At 37.9% G+C, this 14,182-nt stretch overlaps 6 protein-coding genes across 6 annotated transcripts; 3 read left to right on the top strand and 3 right to left on the bottom strand.

Moving 5' to 3' along the window:
- Nucleotides 1-1,284: 1,284 nt before the first annotated feature.
- Cbr-nhr-13 lies at nt 1,285-4,137 on the top strand (the record flags this gene model as incomplete). The annotated part of the gene is made up of 9 exons (XM_045236940.1): nt 1,285-1,362; nt 1,423-1,576; nt 1,626-1,918; nt 1,963-2,094; nt 2,144-2,208; nt 3,402-3,646; nt 3,694-3,842; nt 3,939-4,033; nt 4,101-4,137. The coding sequence occupies 9 exons, from the start codon at nt 1,285-1,287 to the stop codon at nt 4,135-4,137; spliced, it is 1,248 nt and encodes a 415-aa protein (XP_045091788.1).
- A 109-nt stretch (nt 4,138-4,246) lies between these two features.
- On the bottom strand, nt 4,247-6,859 carry Cbr-cyp-32B1 (the record flags this gene model as incomplete). Its single annotated transcript, XM_045236941.1, has 8 exons — nt 4,247-4,413; nt 4,677-4,871; nt 4,912-5,408; nt 5,452-5,551; nt 5,937-6,130; nt 6,175-6,260; nt 6,505-6,558; nt 6,605-6,859. 8 exons carry the CDS (start codon nt 6,857-6,859, stop codon nt 4,247-4,249), a joined length of 1,548 nt encoding a protein of 515 aa, XP_045091787.1.
- A 640-nt stretch (nt 6,860-7,499) lies between these two features.
- Nucleotides 7,500-9,657, bottom strand: Cbr-cyp-33C12 (the record flags this gene model as incomplete). Its single annotated transcript, XM_045236942.1, has 4 exons — nt 7,500-7,601; nt 7,649-8,333; nt 8,386-8,933; nt 9,529-9,657. 4 exons carry the CDS (start codon nt 9,655-9,657, stop codon nt 7,500-7,502), a joined length of 1,464 nt encoding a protein of 487 aa, XP_045091786.1.
- A 494-nt stretch (nt 9,658-10,151) lies between these two features.
- On the top strand, nt 10,152-10,355 carry CBG26976 (the record flags this gene model as incomplete). The annotated part of the gene is made up of 1 exon (XM_045236943.1): nt 10,152-10,355. The coding sequence occupies one exon, from the start codon at nt 10,152-10,154 to the stop codon at nt 10,353-10,355; it is 204 nt and encodes a 67-aa protein (XP_045097995.1).
- A 1,154-nt stretch (nt 10,356-11,509) lies between these two features.
- Nucleotides 11,510-12,392, top strand: CBG01255 (the record flags this gene model as incomplete). The annotated part of the gene is made up of 2 exons (XM_002635974.1): nt 11,510-12,211; nt 12,255-12,392. Coding segments are annotated over 2 exons (840 nt in total), but the record flags the coding sequence as incomplete, so codon positions are not given.
- Nucleotides 12,393-12,538: 146 nt separating this feature from the next.
- On the bottom strand, nt 12,539-13,673 carry CBG01254 (the record flags this gene model as incomplete). Its single annotated transcript, XM_002635973.2, has 4 exons — nt 12,539-12,908; nt 12,953-13,143; nt 13,233-13,618; nt 13,661-13,673. 4 exons carry the CDS (start codon nt 13,671-13,673, stop codon nt 12,539-12,541), a joined length of 960 nt encoding a protein of 319 aa, XP_002636019.2.
- Nucleotides 13,674-14,182: the final 509 nt, after the last annotated feature.

Genomic DNA, 14,182 nt, shown 5'->3' on the forward strand with positions numbered 1-14,182 from the left:
AGAGCGTATTGTCGGGTGTCGACACAAAAACCCAGATAACTGCAAAAGGCAAGAATTAGAAAATTCTATCAGTCATTATAGGTTAGGATTTCTGATGAGAGGTCCGCTCGACGTCTATCGATCTCTTCTCCTTCTCCTTATTGTCCAATTGTGTGCTTGGTTTTAGAGAGAAAGAGTTCGATCTAATACACCTTCTCATATCCTAAGCTCTTCCGTGCCCGGAGGTGGGTTCAGAAGGGAGATCATGATGCCTGATATTCCTCGTATTTAACACGCCTTAGGGTGACGAGCTTTTGAAAGGTGTAGCCCGTGAGCTACTATCAGGTCTTCAGGGTTCTACGATAGAACTGGTATGGGTTCTGCGATAGAACTTAGATCTTGATGGGTATCACGGATGACGTGAAAGGGAACCCAATCTTTTTTCTTTCTACAGATCAAGAAACCTCATTTTTCCCAGGGGCACATTTTCTTGGATCAAAAAGTGACCCGTAGAAAAGAGTGATGTTTGTTTGATGTGCAATCGGACAGACTACAAGGGTCACGGCTACACTGTCTATCTGATTCCTTCTCCTTTTTACTAGCCAGATGGTATCGACCACACACTGTTTCAAATTTGACCCAAGTTTTATTGATTCCTGTAATAGATGACAAGAAGTGTTCAACTAACAAAGTTTTGTTGACGTTATGGTGATAATTTTTTTTTGTCAATTGACCACTTTCTAATATCATTCACAGGAAATGAGATATAAAGGGTCAACATTGACTACGGTATACGTAACCGGACCTCACACTGACTCAATTTTGATCCAAGTTTTCTTGGTTCCGTGAAAGATAATAAAAGGGATTAACTGACAAAACGTGTATCATAATTTCTCAAAAATTTTATCAGTTCACCATTTTTTGGTATCTTTGACACGGTTCGAGATAAATTGAGTTATAGTGTGAAGACCCCGAGTGCTATAAATTTCAAGGCATCTCTTTCAGGATATAGATTTTTTGGTAATTTCCAGAAATTCATTCCTAGCAATCTCACTAATCACTTCTTCACCTCCATCATCTTTTTTTGTTATCGCTAAATGATCGTCTTAGTTTATTACACTCATCCTCTCCCGTGAGAGACTACAATGTTGTCTCTCACTGTCTGCGTCTCTCTTCGCACTTTGCTCTCTCACCTGCCTGGTTTTCTCCAGGAGTCTTTGTCATAGTTTTCTTTTATTTGACACTTTGGTTTTTTAGTTTTTCGGTTAATTAAAAGTTTCTTAATTTTTTTTCAGACGATTTGACATGTCAACCAATCAATGTGAGGTTTGCGAATCGCCCAGTAACATTTCATGCAACCATTTTGGAGCCAGAACATGTAAAGTGAGTTTTCATGGAATTTTATTTGGGATAAAAACAATTATTCTGAACAAATATTTCCAGGCCTGCGCGGCATTTTTCCGTCGTACCGTATCCATGAAACTCGAGTACACCTGCATAGAGCAACCGGATGCTTGCCGAGTCCATCACGATTCCAGACTGATTTGCCGATTTTGTCGGCTCCAAAAATGCTACGAAATTGGAATGAAAACACTTTGTGAGTTTATTTTTTCAAAAATTTATGAAAATCACTGAAAAAATAACAGTAGTAAAATCGAAAAACGAACGAAAGCAATACATTCGAATCTCCAAAGGATTGGTTCGAAAGAGGTCGCCAACTATTGAAAAACGTCAGCAAACGGACATAAGAACCACTCCGGAATCAGAAGAAATTGAAAACGAAGCCACCCCGGGTCCATCGTCGGTGTCTTCTGAATCCGCGGAAGTTCAGGAGACGTTAACAAAGTTTTTGAACTTGGAAACTTCCATGTGTGATAGAAGACGACTTTTGTATGCTGAAACCCCAGTTAGTATTGTTTTGGAGGGTGGACGAGAGTGGGTAGGTCAAAAAATTTATTTTCAAAGCCAAGATGTTTTTTGAAGCCTTACGACAATGCGACGTTACGGATGTTCGACTACAAAGTGAGCCAGGGGATGACTAAAAATGATTTCGTTATGATTCTCGACTATGCACGTGGAATGCCAGGATTCGATGAGCTCACATATGCGGATAGTGTTAGAATTTTCGAAGCACCGAGTTTTTAGAAAATTGTTTTTTTTTCAGGTGTTCTGCTATCGGTTGGTGTGTGCAGTGGATTTTGTGATGAATTCAGCGTATTATACGTTTAAGTGAGTTTTTTTTCACGTTTCCAAGTTTGGAGACCGGAAAAAGAAATATCAAATTTTGAAATTTTCTGAAGTCAACTTTGGAGTCCTAAAAAATAGTTCTGAACTTTTCGATTTGTCTGAAAATTGTGTACTAAACAAAATTAGAGCTTCATTTTGGTAATTGACATCTTTTCTGTCAAATTTCATTCTGATGAGATTTGCCTTTGCAATTGAAAAATGCCCAAAATGTCCACAATTATCAAACATGGGAAACTGAAATTCCAAAATATCGAAATCTTAAAAAATACAAAAAGTTCGGAAAAGTCAAAAAACCAAAGAAATCGGTAATTCCGAACCCCCCCCCCCCCCGAAAATTAAAAAAACAAGCGAAAAATACAATATTTCAAAAATTCAAAAAATTGGAAAAAAAAGTTGGAGTCCAAAAACCGAATATTTCAACGATATTCAGGAAATTTGCTGAAATTTGCTCTCGCCTTTTTGGCTTTGTGCCAAAAATGTATCAATTAGTAAACTGAAGCATTAATTTTGTTTAGTATGCATAACCTGAGATTTTAAGACGAATCGAAAAATTCTGGAATAGTTTTTCAGGACTTCAAAGCTGAATATTTCATATTGACAAAGTCAGAATAAGATATATTTTTGTCTGGATACTGTAGACCAGTGTTGCACGGACAGTCCGTTGTCCGCTGTCCGTTGTTCGGCCATTTTGGCTGACCGTTGCCCGTGTCCGCTGTCCGTGGAAAAATGTTGTGTCCGGTGTCCGGTGTCCGTTGTTCGTAGAAATTGTCTTTGCCCGTCCGTTTACCAGAAAAATTGAAATTCAAATTTTCCGTTAAAAACAGTCAAAATGATGGATGAGCACCGATTTTCTTTTCCATGGCTATTTTCCATCGGTAAATTCTATTTTTTCAGCAAAAAATTGTCGATTTTGTAAAATTTTGTCCGGTGTCCTGACATTTTTGGCTGTCCGTTGTCCGTGTCCGTTGTCCGTATAAAAAAGTTTCCCTGTCCGTACAACTCTGCTGTAGACCAATGAAAAGAAAGCTTCCATGGATATTCCAAAATAAAAAATTGGTTGAAACACTAAAACTAATTGAAAAACTAATACAGTCCATATGGTTTGCACCAAATTTTCGCAGCCAGCCGGACGTTTCAGAACCGCCCGTTTCGAATTGATATTCCAAATGTTTCAGACGCGGTATCCAACACGACGAGCTTATTCTAAACGACGGGACATTTATCCCTATGACCCCAACACCTCTAACCGGATACGAAGAAAATGCAAATCTCCTATTCCAAAGCCAAGACGATCTTATGAAATTTCGAGCATTAATGCCCCTGATTTTGCATCAATGGAAAATTTGTGCTCCATTTGCTCAGTTGGCACCATCTTATGAGGAGTTTTGCATAATCAAGGCTATTTGTATTTGGCATGTTTGTAAGTATGGGTTTGGCAGGATATTTGAAATTTCAACGGAGTTTCAGCTTACTACCGTCTCAGCGAACAGGGTCGTCAAGTGGCTCTTATCCAGAGAGATCGGCTTATCAGAGCTCTGAATTATGCTTGCAGTTTGGATAATGATGATATTGGGGAGAGATTTGGAAATATGATAATGTCATTGAATTATATCGTGGTACGGCTTTGCTTTAACCCGATGTGACTGATTTGCTTCTGCTTCTAACCTACCGTTGGTCTAGAAATACAAAAGTTAGGCCACCTCATTTTTCAGGAGCAAATCCGTCACGTCGTGTCTTCTTTCGTGATGATCTCATTTTTTGGCATACTCAATGTTGATCAATCGATGATTGCGATCACTAGTTTTTGGTATAGATTGATCGCTTAAACGAATATTTTAAAAATCGCGACTCTAAACATTCAATTTTTTTTACAGGAACAAATCCGCAATACCAACTGCTCATTCGTCATGATCTCGTTTTTTGGAATCCTCAAAGTGGATAGCTTGATGATAGATGTGACGAGCTTCTGGTAACTTTGCGACGGGTTCTAATGTTTATTTTTTTTTTGAAAATCAATAAATTAAAATTTCCTTCGATTTTTCAACAAGACTTGTGTGCCGAACTGTGGCTTGAGAATGAGCTCTGGAATCGGATGTTCTTCAGGATATTTGCTCATACTGGTGACGGTGAAATTTCGGAAAATCCAAGAGAGCACAACTTTTTCTTCGAGTAGAGCGAATTTTTGACCTACAAAAACTGATGTTCATCCACCTTATTTTCTCTGAAGTTCATCCACCTTATTTTTTCTAATTGACGGTCATCCTGTTTGTGCTCTTTGAGCTCAATTATCTCGGTTCCTATGAGAGATTTTGTCAACCGATGAAATGTTGGTGATAATATGATAAGCATTTTTTTAGTTAACAACTTTTTGATATGTTTCAAAGACACATCGAGATAATTGAATTTGAAATGCACGTATAGGATGGGCTCGCATTTATCGTATTACTTACCGATACAATTTCTGGGTCCCGCTGAAAATGGAACATAGGCAAATGCCTCTCTAGAATTCACACGTTCCGGTTCGAAGTGCTCCGGGAAAAACTCATATGGTTTTTCAAAATATCTTGCGTCCTTCATAATGGTTATGATATTAATCATAATGTTCATTCCAGCAGGTAGCAAGACAGGCGGTTTTGTGGCATGCGCTAAAAATTCGTTAAAAATACACTCTATTGTAATCCTTACGAATCAACACATCCTCTTCCAGCTGTCTGGAAATGAAGGGCACTGGTGGTGTCAATCGAAGTGTCTCCTTAATGCACTGCTCCAAATAGATCATTCTTTGAATGTCCTCTGAATTCGGATACCTTTCATAATCGTCTCCAAAAATCTCATCCATCTCATCCTGAACTTGCTGTTGGTATTCTGGATATTGTCCGAGGAACCAAATGGCAAATTTGATTCCTGATGACGTGGTGTCATGTCCCTCAAACATAAACGTGTCCACTTCTTCTCGAATTCCTTCATCTGTCAGAATTTCGGGATGGTCTGTTTGAGACTTTAGAAGGTAGTCCAGAAATGCTAGTTTTTTGTCAGAGGGTTCGGATTCGTGAAGTTTCAGCTCTTCTTTTCGTTTGTCAATGACGTCTCTAGTGAAATCAGTGGTCAGTTTGACAAGTCTATCAAACTCAAATCCATTTCCAAATAGGTACCATATAGGTTTCAGCCAGTACAGAGGGGCTCTAGAAAGTTCAAAGGTAGGTAATTTCGACTGTATAAACTTACTTCTCATAGTTCCAAACCAGCTCACTCAATCGTTTCACCGATTCGACATATTTGTCGTTGGACCCCATTTGGCTTGAAATCGAACATCCCATAGCAGTTTCTGAATTTTAAATTATTTTTTGAAGGAGTTTCCTTGGGATTTAAATATCGGTCCCCGCTCAATTCTCCTGGTGGGGCGAGGTCCCGATTGTGTATCTCAGTTGGTAGCGACACCACTATAAGCTGTAGGGCTCTAATTCGGTCGGGACAGTTACCCGACCGACCGACCGCCGATCCAGCCGACCGACAGCCAACCGAACAGGCCGATCGATGCACGTACGCAAAGACTCTTGGCATGGCGCACAAATGCCCGAATTCACCCCATGACTCAAATGAAAACGGAACCTCAAAAATCGAGAACACTCTTTTTTTAGACTTCTAGCTTCCTTGAAACCTCTAACTATTTTCAGAGCTATATTTATAGAACTCATAACTTTAAAACTCACCACAAATTATATCCAGCGTACACCTCTTGATATACGGCATGATATCGAATGGATACGTGTTATTGGCTCTCAACCGAAGGACATCCACTAAAATTTTTCCCTGCGATGCGAAAACTTTGTGGTACTCTTTCAAAACTGCAAAATGAAACGTTTGTGTGAGCATCTTCCGACGGGACCTCCATTTTGGACCGGTGCTATAAATCGTCGAACTTTTTGATGGTCCAGAAAAGATTCTCACCTGATAAGCAATCCATCGCCAATCCATTCTTTCAATTTTCGGTACTGACTAGATTTGGGGATGTTCGTGGAGCTATCGAAGATAGTCTGAAAAAGTATGGCATGGAAATTGGCCCACTTAGGTTTCACTAAACTTATAAGCATTCAACTAACAAAATTCAGCTGATACTGTAATACATATTATTTCAGTTGAACACTTTTTAATGATGTATCAAAAAACGTTCAACTGACAAACATTGTTGATAATATGATGATCATTTAGTCAGTTGATCACCTTTTGATACCTGTCAAAGGAACCGAGATGTTCAATTGAGTCAAATTTTTGACCTACTTTTGCTACTTCTCCGCGGCATATGGAAACTACAGGCACAGGTCCCATCCAGAACTGAAACGCTTTTCTCTGAAAATGTAGACCAAATTTTGAAACCCACCTTTAGAAGACCATTACTATCTGGAGCGAGCGTATATTCGACAAACCATTTTTGTGCTTGTTTTATCATTTCTATAGGGTCACTTTTAAAATACCATGTGGTCCCGAAAATTGGCACGGCTGGTGGACCCTTGACCTTTTCGAATTCTTGAATACAAATCCGACGGGCATAGAGAAATTTTTGGATTTCATGGCGTTTTTGGAATATGGAAAACAGAAAATAGGTTAGTAAAGCTACTAAAATCGCTGCAATCATGTTTTGTTATCAGTTTTGTGCACCACATGGAGTTGCTCTTTTATATCAATGACAATTATTGTTTTGTTTAGCGGCACAATGTTGGATTCGCCGTGTGATTTGGTGTTTGCTAGAGTGTAGCAATCAGATTTATGATTTTTACAAGCCATATCGCTTGATGATTGTGAAATTCTGGTGGAGTTTTAGTTAACGTATAGTCTGTTCAAACTAGAATAGAAAGTTTCAAATGACATGGCTTGAGAAATAATGATCAGGTTTAAAATGTCAAAACCTCGTTTTTTATTAGTGAAATTTTTAATGCAGTTCCATGCGAGTTTTAGATTCTGAGATTCTGAGATTCTGAGATTCTGAGATTCTGAGATTCTGAGATTCTGAAATTCTATGATTCTAAGAACTTGAGATTCATAGACTTTGAAATTCTGAGATTCTAAGATTCTGAAGTTCAGACCGTCTTAGCTTTTGACATTCTAACATTCTGAGATTATGTAACTCACAGATTCGGAGATTTTGAGATTTTGAGATAATGAAATTGAAGGTATGAATTTCTGAAAATCTGAATTGCAAGAAAATTCTGAATTTTTTTCAAAAATCCTTTATTTATGGCACAAAATTAAACACAATGAAATGGACAGAACAAAATTTACAAATATCTTTTCGTCAAAACCGCACGAATCTTCCGTGGTGTTGCATTGAACATCGTCTCCTTCTCCAGACTTGGAGGACCAGACGAGCCGGGTGTTACCTGCAGAAAATAGATTTGAACATTTTCAAAACTACCATAAGACGTACCTGATACCGATTAAAGAAATTGGAAATGAAAAGAAACATTTCCATCCTCGCTAGTCCTTCCCCGAGACATTGTCGCTTGCCAACTGAAAATGCGCAAAGCTCCTCAACTTTTTTCAGCTTCCCATGCTCATCGATAAATCTCTCTGGATTGAATTTATATGGATCCGGAAAGGTTGTCTCGTCAAGTAGTACTGTACTAATCTGAGGAATGATTCCTGTACCCTTCTTCACCAGCACCCCATTGATCATAGTGTCTTTGGAAACACAATGAATTTGATTAAGTGGTACAATATTTGCACATCTTTGAGACTCATTGATCACAGCGTTCATAAATGGAAGATTATTCTTATCACCAGTGCTGATAAGCCTGTCACTTCCAATCACTTCATCCAACTCTATTTGCATCGTCTTTTGAACTTCTGAATGGTTGAGAACGTATGCGATGATCCATGACAAAGTGGTATGAGTTGTGGATAATCCAGCTACCCAGAGATCAAAACACATATTAGATAGTTGTCGATTACCGAAGAGCTCCATGTCTCCTTCAGATTCCTTCTTCTTTTGCTCCTTGAGATAAGCTTCAGCGTAGTCGAGATTTTCTTCAGAGTCGAAATCGATTTTCGAGCGGTGCTCCTCAATTTGGTGATCGAAGAATTTATAGAAATCTACTGTGAACTCAGCGAGTCTGAAACAAAGAAAGAGATCAGCATTGAACCGAAAAAATAAGTCAAACTTACAACTCTTCCACTGATTTTCCTGGCAGCATCCTTCCCACGATAGGCGCGAAAAACTGAACTTGCACCTTGAAAGTGGTAAAAGCAGTCTCTTGGAATTCCATCAGCGCTTTCAGCTTCTTCAGTTCTTCCTGCTTTTCCTCATCGAAACGATATCCAAAAATCAATTGATTGATCACATTGGCTCCGGCGTTATAGAAAACTCCTGGAATCTCTTGCTCCTTTCCAATATTTTCGTCAAATTTCCGAAAGATTTCATCAACCTCAATTAGAATTTTTTGTTGCATCAAGTCCTTTCCAAGTCCAAAGTCTCTGAATGTGGTGAGAGCAAATCGGCGATGGGTGCTCCAAACGTGTCCATTGGTATCGATGACTCCGTATTGGCCTCCACGGAATTGTTCTTGAAATGGTTGATAGGCTTTGTCAGCGTAGGTGTCACCATCAAGGATGAAAGTTTCTTTGAGACGTTTGTAGGAGGAAACGACGATGTAGGGTTTGGTACCTGGAATGAATGAAATATAGGGATATTTGAACCATGTGAAGCTATTAAGCTAGAATATCATTTTTAAAGAAACCTGTGATTTCGAAAACTCATTGGAACAAAACTACATGATTTCCAAAGCCTTAGATTCTTGTTAAATGAAGTAGCCAATTGAAAAAAAAAATCAAGAATCTCAGAATCTCAAAATCTCAGAATCTCAGAATCTCAAAATTTCAGAATCTCAAATTTTCAGGATTTCAGACTTTCAGAATTTCAGAATCTCAGAACCTCATAATCTAAGAATCTCAGAATTCTGGATTTTCAATATTTCCAAATTTCAAAGTTCCAGAATCAGGATCTCAGAATCTCACGTTTTCAGTCTCGCAATTTCACATTATTAAAACTTCAGAATTTCAAATTTTCAGAATTTCCGATTTTCAGAATCTCAAAGTTTCAGAATCTCAAATTTTCAGGATTTCAGAGTTTCAGAATCTCAGAACCTCAGAATCTCAGAATCTCAAAATTTCAGAAGTTTAGAAGTTCAGAATCTCAAAAACACCGAATCTTGAAATTTTAGAATCTCAAAAACTCTTACCTAACCAAAACGTAAAAACATCTCCAAACTCTTTAGTCCACTGTCTGAAAGCCTCGTATCCAGGTTTCGCCTTCATGATTGGGACCATATTCCCAATAACCGGTAATGGCAACGGTCCATTCGGATAGTTCCTTCGTTTCCAGTACAATTCATGGAACAACCACAACGAGAGTGTAGTGAACAACAAGAGAAGAATCATTTTTGAAAAAGCAAGAGAGGGGGAAAAGATAGAGGAAACAAGAGGTCGGCGGCCGTGTATATATACTTTGACGTCTTTCGTAGTTTATGCTCACCTGGCAAAGTTTATGCTAAGATTTGGGAATTGAACTATGTCGTGGGGAATCATTATATTCCAGAAATTTTTCCAGCAAGAAAATACATGATGAAACATCAGAACTGGCAGCTTAGTTTTTTTTCAAAATCGTTGAGTTCAAAATTTGAAAAAATTCAAATTTGGCTTTCTAGTCCATGAGAAAGATTCTAGCTCATTTGACATAACATTTATGAAATCCTGATTCAAACTTTTTTGATCTTGATGCAATTTCTGCCTTTTTGATCTTTCTGCCCGCCGCCATCACAGCTGGTCACATCTCACAAAACGCTCCTCATTTCCCACACTATCTCGTTTGCCTACCCAAGACGTATAAATAGAAAAACTAGAAAAAGAAATACCTATCCTTGACTCTTCTTGTTATGATTTTCTTACTATTATTCACTACCTTTGGTTCATGGCTATTTCATGAGCTTTACTGGAAACGAAGAACCTTACCGCCCGGGCCAACACCTCTACCACTTTTTGGAAATATTTTGGCACTGTCAGCAGAGAAACCAGGATATGAGGCGTTCAGAAAATGGACCAAAGTGTATGGAGATGTATTTACGTTTTGGATGGGTTAGTCTTTTTTTTTTGAATTTTCAGAAAAATTTCGAAATTCTGTGAATCTGAGATTCTGAAATTTTGAGATTCTGAGATTCTAAGATTCTGTCATTCTGAAATTCAAGAATTCGGGAATACTGAGATTCTAAAATTCTGAAATTCTGCAAGTTTGAAATTCTGAAGCTGTGATACTCTGAAACACTGAGATTGTTATTTGGAAAAAAAACTCCTAATTTTGAATTGTAGCCTTTTTTTTCAATTTCCAATTTTGCAAGATTTACAAATCCTCGGATTTTAAAATTTCAAATTCTGAAAAATTAAACTTCCGAAGTTCTGGGATTCTGAGATTTTGAGATTCTGAAATTCCGAGCTTTTAAGATTCTGAGATTCCGATATTCCAAAATTCCAAGATTCTGAGATTCTGAAATTCTGAGATTCTCAGATTCTGAAATTCTGAGATTTTGAGATTCTGAGGTTCTGGGGGCTGAGATTCTGAGATTTTCAGATTTACAGGTTCTCAGATTTCGAGATTCTAAAATTCTCCAGTCTTGGGATTTTGAGATTCAGAGATTCTGAAATCCTGTGGTTCAAAGATTCAGAGATTCTAAGTTTCTGAGATTCTGCAATTCCGAAAACCTGAAAGTACTTGAAACTATGATATTCTAAAATGACAGTTTCAAAATTTCAGGTACCAAACCCTACATCATCATTTCCTCCTATTCTCGCCTGAAAGAAACATTCATCCGGGATGGCGAAACATACATGAACAAGGTCCAGCTACATTTTCAAGAATTTATTCGCGATGGATACTACGGTGTACATAGCTGAAACAAATGGAGAATTCTGGAGCACTCATCGAAGATTCGCTCTTTCGACGTTAAGAAATTTCGGAATGGGCAGAGATTTGATTCAGGAGAAAATCTTGATTGAAGTGGAGGATATGTTCAAAAAACTAGATGAGGATATTGAAAAAGAGCAAGAAATCAATCCAGTGTTCAATAATGCAGTTGCAAATATTAACAATCAATTGATTTTTGGATATCGATTCGAGAAAGAGAAGCTGAAGGAGCTGGAGAAATGAACCGAATTGATGGAATATCAAGAAAAGTTTTTCACCACTTTTCGAACAAATTTTCAAATTTTCGTGCCTCAATTAGCATGGCTCATTCCTGGAAAGACTTTGGAAGAAGGATTGGTGGACTGGAAAACTGACTTCTTCGATTTTTTCCATAAACAAATTAAAGCGCATCGTGAGAAAATAGATTTGGATTCAGATGAAAGTCAAGACTACGCAGAAGCCTATCTCAAGGAACAGAAAAGAAGAATTAAGGATGGTGATAAGGAAACGTTCAGTGATAAACAACTATCAAATATGTGCCTTGACTTGTGGTTCGCTGGATTGTCAACAACAAGTATCACACTGACATGGACGATTACCTATATTCTCCATAACCCAGATGTTCAAAAGAAGCTTCATGAAGAATTAGATCGAGTGGTTGGAAATAATAGACTTATCAGTACAAGCGATAAACCCGAACTTCAGTATATGAATGCAGTTATCAACGAATCTCATCAATGTGTCAACTTGGTACCTGTTAACTTATTCCATTGCACTTCACGGGATACTGTACTCAATGGATACCAGGTTCCGAAAGACACTGGAGTCATTGCTCAGATTAGTACTGTGATGTTAGATGAGGAAGTGTTCCCGGATCCATATAAATTCAATCCAGACAGATTTATCGATGAAAATGGGAAACTGAAGAAGGTCGAGGTGCTTTGCCCATTTTCGGTTGGCAAGCGACAATGTCTGGGAGAAGGACTCGCCAGCATGGAACTATTTTTGTTGGTTGCCAACTTTGTGAATCGATACAAGGTAGTTTCTATTTTTAAGCGGGTACACAATTTCAAAGTTTTAGATTAAACCATATGTGCACGGATTGCCGTCACTGGATAAGTCGAAAAATGTGACCGTCGTACCAAGAAAAGTTGTGGCGAAGCTGATAAGGAGACATGTACAAATTGACGGACTATTTGTGAAAAACTATTTTGAATAAAAAATTAAAGTCTCTTAAGTAGTTGAACTTTATACAGACTGAGCTACGGGCTCGTGGTGGTCCCGAACGACCGCTAACATGCAATGGGAACTATAGTTTAGATGGGGACTAACATAAGTTACCAAAACAAAAAAGAAAAAAAAATCTTAAGTCAACTCAAACATTTCTGGATGAGAAAAATCTACAGAAAACACATCAAAAAGCTTCGAAATCTGGTTCCTATCCCTCCGTAATCTGACACTCGATTCAATCAACTTATTCACTTTCATAAGTTTTTCCAACCGATTCGAATATCTTGGAATGTTCAGTATATTCGTGTAATGATGATGAAGGTAATCAGCTTGCGTTTGAATAATACGATCAGTAGCTTCTAGAACTTTCCCTTGGTTCCTGACGCCAGCGTGTTGTAGGCATAACTGAATTAACATGAAATTCAGCTCAACGTTTGTGGGTTCTAACTCAATAAGGCTCTCAATAGTTTTCTTCCAACTTGAGCCAGAATCCGGCTGGAGGTAGCTGAAATTTCTTTTCTTGGGCTATATAAAGTTTCAAAAACTCACAACATCATTTGTTCTGTTGTATAGTTCGTACACCATTTCAGATCTATCTCCACATTTTTCAAATCCATACAAGTCTCCTCTGTCCACATGTACACATTGTTTTTGAGTTTTTGTTTTCTTTGAAATTCTGCAGTTTCAGCAAGCTTGTCTAACCTTGCCCACAACATCCAGACAGTTTTTAGAATTTCTATCTGGAAAAAACAAAGATAGGAGGCTCCTTGAGGAGGTACGTGCTTCCAGACGGAGGCATAGATATGGGGCATTATCAAAAAAGACTTACTCTCACAGAAAGCTCTAGCTTTTGAAATTCAGCAATTCCAGCCAACCATTTTGCAGCAGAAGTAAACGTTGTTTCCCAGAACATCAAATACTCATATTTCCCTATGTATTTAACAACAGGAATTGTTTTTTTAGAATTTCTCATTTTCATGTCTTCCATAACCATCGACAGTTTCTCCAAGCTATTTTCATAATTCCTCGGTGTGATTGAATCCGGTTGTTGAAAAGTATTTTCAGCCTTTTTTATCAGATATGACACATCTATGATGGTTTTGATGTGTGCCGCCTTGTCGGGTTCCAAGCACAAAATGAATTCAGGTCGTCCCAAAAAATTTGAAAGACTTGGAGCAATTTTTGAAGATATTTTGTCACGATTGACTTGGATCTCTGGAAAATAGGAAATAGGGGGGAAACCTTTAAAAACCTAACTTTTAGCATCCATTCCAACATCATAGCACTTTTTGAGCCGACACTTTTTGCAGGGGTACCTAAACTTTTTGGCTCTTTATGACAAGGAGCCCATGAGAAAAGGGGGGCCCATGGGAAAAGGGGGGGGGGGCATGAGAATAGCCCAAGTAGAAAAATTATGTCTGAGTTGAAATTTACCAATTTTTTCAAGTTTTGTGACTGTTTCCATGTCAATTTCGAACTTTGAACATTTTTCATATTTTTTTGAAAATTTCAGTTTATGTCATTTTTTCACATTTTTTGTCTATTTTTTTGTTACTAAGCCTTAAAAAATCTAAAACTAGCTGAATAATTTCAAATTACACAGTTTCAATTACCAAAATAGTGTTGTTCATGCAAAAAACCGGCCAAAACTGAAATTTTTCAAAGTGACGAATTTTTGTGGAAACAAGCGCAAAGTACGAAATTTTCAAAGAAACATCCGGAAAACTTGGAAAAATTGGTAAATCTTAACTTAGTCCACATTTTTTCCATTTGGGCCCC

The sequence above is a fragment of the Caenorhabditis briggsae genome (assembly GCF_000004555.2).
Source record: "Caenorhabditis briggsae complete genome, chrV, whole genome shotgun sequence".
In the NCBI taxonomy this organism is placed as follows: Eukaryota; Metazoa; Nematoda; class Chromadorea; order Rhabditida; family Rhabditidae; genus Caenorhabditis; species Caenorhabditis briggsae.